Below are 8700 nucleotides of genomic sequence, written 5' to 3'. Positions count from 1 at the left end.
GAAATTGTAGATGGAACTTTGTGATTTTTGGTAGGTGTGTAGCGGTTGTCGAAAGGAATGCCAAGTTCGAAAACGGTTTACCTGGCGTTTTCCTACGGTACTGCAGCGAGCTTGGTATGTTTTTTGCAGTTTGTTTTGGGCAGCATAAGTCAAAATCTAGCTGGGCGATTTTCAAGAAACTTGGTAGGTGTGTAGCGGTTTTGGAGAGGAAGGTCAAGTGCGAAAATAGTTTACCTGGCTCTTACCTACGGCGCTGTAGCGGGATTTGTATGTAAGTGCGTTTGTCTGTAAGCAAGATAACTCGAGAACCCTTGAATGGATCCTGATGATATTTGGTAGGTGGGTGGGGGTCAAGAAAACGAAGGTCAAGTTCGATAATGGGCCCCCTAGTGACTGCCTAAGGTACTGCAGCAAAACTTTTATTTTTGACACTTCGTGTTTTGGATATGCTGTGGTCATGATTTTTGAGTGGTAGATAGCCCTTGGGGCAGAGAGTAAGTGCTGTGAGTTTGGACCCCCTAGCGGCTTTTTGGGAACTGCAGGCACCGATTTCCTTTCAAACTTTGAACGAGAATAACTCGAGAACGTGTTGACGGATCATCAGGATTTTTTGGTATGTAGATAGAATGAGTACTTAAAATAATAATCTACATGGAAAGATGCATTTAATTGTAATCAGTGGCCAATTAACAGAAATAAACTGTTTTGTATATACATGTATCTCACTTGACCTATATCTATGGACACATCTGTTTGACAGATGTTTTTGCTGGAGGAAACACTGACAAGCCGTGAGCTGGACACTGAAAAGCTTGAAATTCTGATTGACCAGGGGTGCTATCAGGTCATCTTGTACAATCAGGTCTTGTTTTGGTAGCATTTGTGGGGTTTGGGGGTAGGTACTATTTAGTAATACATGAATAAGACCTTAAAGTCTTAAATAAAGGCATGATTTAGTAATACATGAATAAGACCTTAAAGTCTTGAATAAAGGCATGATTATTTGGCGAAGAGATGGGTTCGTTGAACTCTAGTTCAACATATGATTGTGCATCTCAAAAAGAAGTTGATTTTTATCTTGAAGTTCTAACTACACCTTTTACAAGAAAAATCTGATCTTAAGACACATACATATAAACAATATAAAGACCTGCTTCATATTTGAGTGGGTACTTTATTACAAGCATTTGGTCCATATACATTATACATTATACAGCATTGCAGCAATATGAATATCTCACAACATACTGAGCCAGTATGTTACATTGAATAACTTCTATTTTTCCAATATTTATGCTTATCAATTGAACTGTGGATCATGCAAACAGTGTTATTTCTTATGATTATTAGGAATAAAAATACATTTTTTAATGTTCAGAAACTTTTGACGACTTTCTATTGATGAGTCCAAGTGACTTTTTGATACACATGTATTTAGTCATTTACATTTCACAGAGTCAGAACATAATACATCAGGTTTCTGTATCTGTATCTGTATCTGTATCTGTATCTATATAGCCGGTATAACCACCATTCGACGTAACACACCTTTCTTGAAATAGATAAAAGAATGTCCTTGTGATAAAATCCTCCATACTGTCATACAGTAATCACCCAGTATAATTAGATAAAAGTAACCACTTTCACAATATGTTCTACAAACGGCAGACTGTTGTTTCTTAACTGATAAATGCAGTCACTCTGTTATACTCAGTTTCTCATAGAAGGCTAGCCACTGGAAGACAGCTTCAATCTCCTTTCAGCCTCCAACTTGACTTCAGACTTCTTGACCTGTAATGACAGAAGTGCATTGATCTTTTGTCACTTTTCTATTTCCATTTACAACCACTTAACTGTTACTTTTTATAGTCATTTGCATTGTACAAAAAAAAACTGAAAAGAAAGAGTGTCAAAAACGTATGAGTCATGTGCCAGAATCATGTGAATTGAAGCTATTGCCACTGTATAGTAGTCTACTAAATGGCTAGTCAATGAATATTTATTCATATCTAGAACTTACTAGTGATGTTAAGAACTTGTGAGTGCCATACATGAATATGAAGCTCTTTTATTGACCTTTACGTACAATACATGCAGCTGTAGCACCTTCTTCATTATTGGCAAGCTAATTACCTCCATGAAATGTCATGGAGGTTATATTTACCTCCATGAAATGTCATGGAGGTTATATTTTACCCTGCGTTTGTGTGTCTGTGTGTGTGTTTGTGTGTGTGTGTGTAAACAAGATAACTCAAGAATGGCTGGGTGGATTGGTTTTATACTTGGTGTGTTGGTAGTGTGTGATGAAAGCTAGAAATGATTAGATTTTGGGCCCCCTAGCGGCTTCCCTTCGTACTGCAGTGCAACTTCCGGTTTTGCTATCTCGGTGTTCTGAACAAGCTATGGCCATGATTTTTGAGTGTTAGATAGCTCTTGTGCTCAGGAAGAACCGACATAAGTTTTGGCCCCCTATCGTCTAATTTTGGGATAGCAGGGGCATTTTTGTCAAAAACTTCTGAAGATGATAACGCAAGAAGGGAACTACGAATTTTCATGATTTTTAGTATGTAGGTACCTTAGACAATGTTGTAGAAGATAAGATACTAATTATGCAAAATTGGAGTACATTTGCATAATTAATGAGAATATTATATCATACCAGTTTTTTTCAATGTATCTCTTGTTCCAGACATGCTATGGTCTTGAAATTTAAGTGGTAGATAGCTTTTAGTGCCATGACAAAGTGGAGCAAGTTTCAGCCCTCTAACATTTAATTGTGGAACTGCAGGGGCGTTTTTGTCAAGACACTCCAAAGAGGATAACTGCAGAAAGGAACAACGGATTGCCTCCATTTTAGGCATGCAGGTATCTTAGGCAAAGATTTTCATAATGATATACATGTTATGCAAATGAGGACTTAATTTGCATTATTAATGAGGGAATTGTATAATTCCATTGTTTTTAATAACTGAACTTCAATAAATGTAACACATGTTAATTATGATAGGTGGAGTGTAAGCAGATACCAAATATGGTAATGAGGGACTTATTTGCATAATTTATTGAAAAATCGCAAAACCGCTTTATGATTGATAATGGGAATTTTATAATTGTGACATGTGTACGTTATTCAATAATGAACAACACCATGCATAAATTATGTTAATGTGTTAATTTAATCAATTGCATGAAATTTACGAAAGCTCTCAATTTTCATGGAGGTATGAGGTCGCCGAACTCTAGTTTACCCTGTGTTTGTCTGTCTGTGTGTATGTGTGTGTGTATACAAGATAACTCAAGAACAGCTGGGTGGATTGGTTTCATACTTGGTGTGTTGGTAGGGTGTGATGAAAGCTAGAAATGATTAGATTTTGGGCCCCCTAGCGGCTTCCCTTGGTACTGCAGCACAACTTCCGGTTTTGCTATCTCGGCGTTCTGAGCATGCTATGATCACGATTTTTGAGTCTTAGATAGCTATTGTGCTCAGGAATAAGTGACATAAGTTTGGGCCCCCTAGCGTCTAATTTTGGGATAGCAGGGGCATTTTTGTCAAAAACTTCTGAAGACGATAACTCAAGAAGGAAACAACGGATTTTCATCATTTTTGGTTTGTAGGTACCTTAGACAATATTTTACAAGATAAGATACTAATTATGCAAAATAGGAGTACATTTGCATAATTAATGAGACTATTCTATCATAGCAGTTTTTTCAATGTATCTCTTGTTCCAGACATGCTATGGTCTTGACATTTGAGTGGCAGACAGCTTTCAGTCTTTAAGTTTCAGCCTCCTAACATTTAATTGTGGAACTGCAGGGGTGTTTTTATCAAGACACTCTAAAGAGGATAACTGCAGAAAGGAAGGACGAATTGCCTGCATTTTAGGCATGCGGGTACCTTATGCAAAATGTTCATAATGATATACATGTTATGCAAATGAGGAGTTAATTTGCATAATTAATGAGGAAATTGTATGATTCCATTGTTTTCAATAACTGGACTTCAATAAATGTAACACATGTTAATTATGATAGGTGGAATATAAGCAGATACCAAATATGGTAATGAGGAACTTATTTGCATAATTTATGTAAAAATTGCAAAACCGCTTTATGATTAATAATGGGAATTTTATAATTGTGACATGTGTACGTTAGTCAATGCTGAACAACACAATGCCTAAATTATGTTAATGTGTTAGTCAGTTGCATGAAATTTACAAAAGCTCTAAATTTTCATGGAGGTATGAGGTCGCCGAACACTAGTTGTAATTGAATTATCATAAGAGGGCAAATCTGCTTGAAAAAAATCTGATGTAAAAAATAAGAATTGACAAAGTCCAGTACTGACCTTTTTAGTAGGAGTCAGAGGGAAAGTGTCAAAGAAGCACACAAACTGTGGTACTTGGATGGCTGGCAGCTGATGATGACAAAAAAACGGTTTTACATTTTAGTGAATTGTAACGCTAGTATTGTATACAATCTGTCATCAAAAATCACTTGTCTTCAATAGATAGAATAGAATAAAGTACATGAACCTTATGTGATCTTCATAAGATGTAAGATCTTGTCAACTATAGCGTAAAAAACAACAACAGTATAATGATATACCTTATGAAGATCACATACCTTATCCTTGCAGAAATCCAACATGTCTGTTTCGGACAGTGATGCTCCACTTTCCAGTACAACACATGCGCACAGCTTGGTTTCTCCAGAAACGGACAACTCTACAATCTGGACACACAAATAAAAGGACAAGTTGACTCTTCACTTTCTGTAATGCAGCATTTTTCTGATGCTCCCAACTTTCAAAGCCATTAACATTACCTGGTGTTATAAATCATAATTTCACTTTCATGAAAAGAAGAATTTTCAACTGTTGGTCTTACCTGCCCATCTTTGACTTGTTTGTGGGACCTTAAGACATTCTCTAGTTCTTTAGGGAAGATGTAGCTGTCTCCAAGTTTGATACGTTCTGACTCCCTCCCCAGAAGTTGAACATACCCATCTTCATCCATAGATATGATGTCCCTGATGAGTGGGAAATAAAACAGTCAGCCTCATTCTTCAAACAAGTGGCAAAATATTTTTGATATATTTAGGACAAATTCCACATCAATGAACCCCTCCCTCTTCCATTCAATCACATCCAAAAGAGTGTTTTTAAGAAGATAATGTTTTGCAATGTTTAATCTATCATATTTCCTATCCATTATCAGCTTAAATATATTGCTCCCTTGATGAACTCACCCAGTGTGAAACCAGCCATCTGCAGTGAAAGCCTGGTCCGTCTTCTCCTGGTCACCCCAGTACTGAAGCATGGTGTAGTATCCACAGGTCAGGAAGTGCCCAGGAGTGTTCACAGGAACGGTACAACCGGCATCATCAGCAACTTTCACCTGGAGAGATTCCAGTAAAAAACCAAATGCAGTAAAGGTTGATTACAGAACAATCATTTAACTACAGCAATATCTACAATGTAGTCATTTCTTATGTACCTAACAGGTGTCTATTGTGCCTTACTCTCTGATTCCTCTCAGTCTACATGTAGTCCAGCATTGTGGGGCACTGCACTAATCTCTATCCCACTCAGTCTTAGTTAGAGAGAGGTTTGTAGGTGAAGGGATATCCTCTCATCCCTCAGATATTTTACTTCAGAATATTCTCTGAAAGAGACGATAACTTAATGCCCCTTTAAACACCTTACCTCCACATGGGAGAGGGTACGGCCCACAGTTGAAGTCAGCTTTTCCTCTGGGTCTCCCAGGACACTTTGGAAGGCTACTGGGCCACACTCCGTCATGGGCATGGCAACCTGTACACAAACACAAACACAAACATATCAAATAAACTCATGTTGATTGTATCGCTGCCTCAATGGCAGATTAAGTTTTGGGTGAGGTGAGGTGAGGATGGAATCAAATATCTGATACTGTGCGACAAGAGAATATTACAGTCTCCATTGACCAAACATATAAGAAAAAGACACATTTTACAGTCACAGGAAGGAAGCTCAGAACATAAACAGTTGAGCTAGAACACAAAATTTTGCTTTGTAAAATATTACCGTCACATTGATGAGGTTCAGCTTCTGTTTAAACATCTGCAGCATCTGCAGTGGCAGGTCCGAACCCCCTATACCCTGCCCACCAATCATTGCTGCAGAAAACACAAAATGATGCAAAAGTGCACAGCAACATATCATTATCATATCTATACCATTTAAGTATAATTTCAATGTTACATATCTTTATTGCATCATTTGACAACAGTTTTTATGACCTCCTACCTGTTTTCAAGCTGCTGACATCATAGTCTCCAAAGGTTGGCTGCTTGACTAAGGCCATTAGCATTGGAGAATTGCCATAGACAGATGTACACCTATGAAAAAGAAATGATCATTAGATTTCTATGATTATGCTGAACCATTGTCACAGTGACAGTTTAAAAGAAATACTTTTGTACAGATATGTTGGGCTATTTTTATCAAGAAAAAACATAACAATGCATTTTACCTCTCTTTGTGGATGGCTGCCAGCACAGCTTTAGGGTTGAAGTCAGGACCACTGTAGACAGCAGTATGTCCGAACACCAGTGGGTTCAGGTTACACACGATCATCCCCAGGGCACGCCAGATGGGCATGGGAACACACAGCCGATGGTCCTATAACAACACATTATCATTATGTGTGACGCACCTGATGACACCTGTTAGAGTGTCATACATATATGCATCAACAATATCTGACACCTTGTAAACAAACATCCAAATTTGTGTGGTGTAACTTAACTGATGACTTTCATTGACTGACTATTTTGTATTTTCACTTCAAACTTTTTATTTACCTCCTCATGATAGTTGAGTCTGCGGCCGGTGAAGTAGCAGTTGTTGATCACATGGCGGTGAGAGAAGACTGGTGCTTTAGGAGGCCCTGTAGTGCCCTGAAAGTCAATTTGTGATGAACATTTCAATCCCTATGACAACATGCATCTCATTGTGTTTCTAAGTCAAACATGTTGTTACAGGGATAACACTGCTTAACTTTTGACACAAATTGAGTAGTTTTTTTTTTTTGCAAAAGGATTAAAGAAGCAGGAAAAAGTAATAAAAATGTCTGATCTACTCCATCCATTACCGAGGTGAAGGCGATGTGTATGGGCTGGTCAGGCTGGAGGGTTTGTTGCAGCTGCTTCAGTCTCTCCACTTCCTGTTCTCCTCCTTTTTTGGTAACTTCCCAAAACTTCAGAACATCACTGAAGTGCATTAGAAAAATGTGGAAAATTCAATATTTCATAGAATTGTTGACAGTAACGTGCAATAATTTTGTCAAGTTGACAATAATGTATCAGATTACAAAAGAATTGCCCTACCCCTCCGTTTCCCCCTCTTTCATACTGATGACCTTCAGCTGACTAAGACTGGAGGATCCCGCATCAGAGCTGACCACAGACATCAGCACTTTGTAAAAGTCTCTCTTTGGAGATGCTGGAGCAATCACAATACCCTGAGGCTGCACCTGAAGGAGACACATAGATGAAAGAAATGATCAAAAATATATGATTGTACAGTAATTCATTATTGGTAGTACAACTTTTCTGAAGTCATTAATCATATTATAATCAAATGTGTAACGTTATGTGCTATACAGCCATACTAGGAGCATTTCAACTTTAGTCTGTGCCGATATATTCTATTTTATTCAATATCACAATATCACAATATCAATGAAGACTCACAGAATGCTGATAGATTGAACTCAAAACCTGTAACTATGCTGTAGATTTATATTCATTTCCTTTAACACATTGACATGTTTCAATGCTAACATTGAAATGCTCAATCTTACTCAATCTTGAAATTTTGATAAGCTACAATGTAGAAGATGTCTAGCTATTGAAAGCTGTTATCAAATTGTGAATGACTGGTACCTTGTTCAGAGCATACTTCAGTTCCTCTGGCCCAAACATAGGGTTGACTGCCACCAGTATTATGCCAACCATGGCAGATGCATATTGTGTCAACACCCACTCGTACCGGTTCGGTGACCAGACTGCCAGACGGTCGCCTGGTTGGAAGCCAAGGGCAAGTAGTCCAGCAGCTAGAGCATCAGTCTACATTGGTTTATATTAGGGGGAAAATGAAAAAAAAAATGTGTTGTTTTCTATATCATACTTACTGGGTGTATTGGCAGAATCATATACTTCTAGTGACATTGCATCCAATATGTCAAATTATGTTTTCTTCCCTTATATCCCTGTCCCCATTTGCTCTTACGTTACATGTATATTATTGCATCATATGTCTTTATCTAGACTTGTGCTGGAGGCTACCATAGTCCCCGACCCTCCTGATGAGGATGGGACTAGGTGAGGTGAGGTGAGGTGAGGTCTTTATTGTGCAGATATGACATTGATAAGATGATAGAAGCACACCTCCTGCAACAGTTGTGAGAATGTTTTCCTGACGCCCTCAGCACAGAACACCAGTGCTTCCTTGTCTGGGTTCTTCTGTGCTGTTTCCTGTAGCAGCTGCCCAATGGTCTTCTCCTGGAGCAGTGGTGTGGAGTCCACTCCATGGTAGGAACTTTGTGTGAGTTTTGACCTATAAGTTATAACAGTCATGTAGGCAAATTAAAGTCATCTATATGGTATTTTAGTGTGTAAGCCCTGCACAGCCATTTTAAAATGATAAAGTAT

At 38.1% G+C, this 8700-nt stretch overlaps 1 protein-coding gene across 1 annotated transcript in view; it reads right to left on the bottom strand.

Moving 5' to 3' along the window:
- Nucleotides 1-1061: 1061 nt before the first annotated feature.
- LOC118426502 (medium-chain acyl-CoA ligase ACSF2, mitochondrial-like) overlaps nt 1062-8700 on the bottom strand; it is an 8397-nt gene continuing 758 nt past the window's right edge. Inside the window, exons 2-15 of the mRNA XM_035835952.1 lie at nt 8437-8605; nt 7933-8115; nt 7375-7520; nt 7140-7257; nt 6850-6945; nt 6519-6667; nt 6293-6384; nt 6071-6162; nt 5711-5818; nt 5254-5402; nt 4893-5034; nt 4630-4737; nt 4352-4420; nt 1062-1791 (exon numbers count right to left, since the gene is read on the bottom strand). Of these exons, the coding sequence (XP_035691845.1) occupies nt 1729-1791; nt 4352-4420; nt 4630-4737; nt 4893-5034; nt 5254-5402; nt 5711-5818; nt 6071-6162; nt 6293-6384; nt 6519-6667; nt 6850-6945; nt 7140-7257; nt 7375-7520; nt 7933-8115; nt 8437-8605 (1684 nt within the window). The 3' untranslated portion in view covers nt 1062-1728. The remainder of the gene's footprint in view (nt 1792-4351; nt 4421-4629; nt 4738-4892; nt 5035-5253; nt 5403-5710; nt 5819-6070; nt 6163-6292; nt 6385-6518; nt 6668-6849; nt 6946-7139; nt 7258-7374; nt 7521-7932; nt 8116-8436; nt 8606-8700) is intronic.

The sequence above is a fragment of the Branchiostoma floridae genome, chromosome 1 (assembly GCF_000003815.2).
Source record: "Branchiostoma floridae strain S238N-H82 chromosome 1, Bfl_VNyyK, whole genome shotgun sequence".
Classification (NCBI taxonomy): domain Eukaryota; kingdom Metazoa; phylum Chordata; class Leptocardii; order Amphioxiformes; family Branchiostomatidae; genus Branchiostoma; species Branchiostoma floridae.
This window is presented reverse-complemented; position numbering and strand designations above follow the sequence as displayed.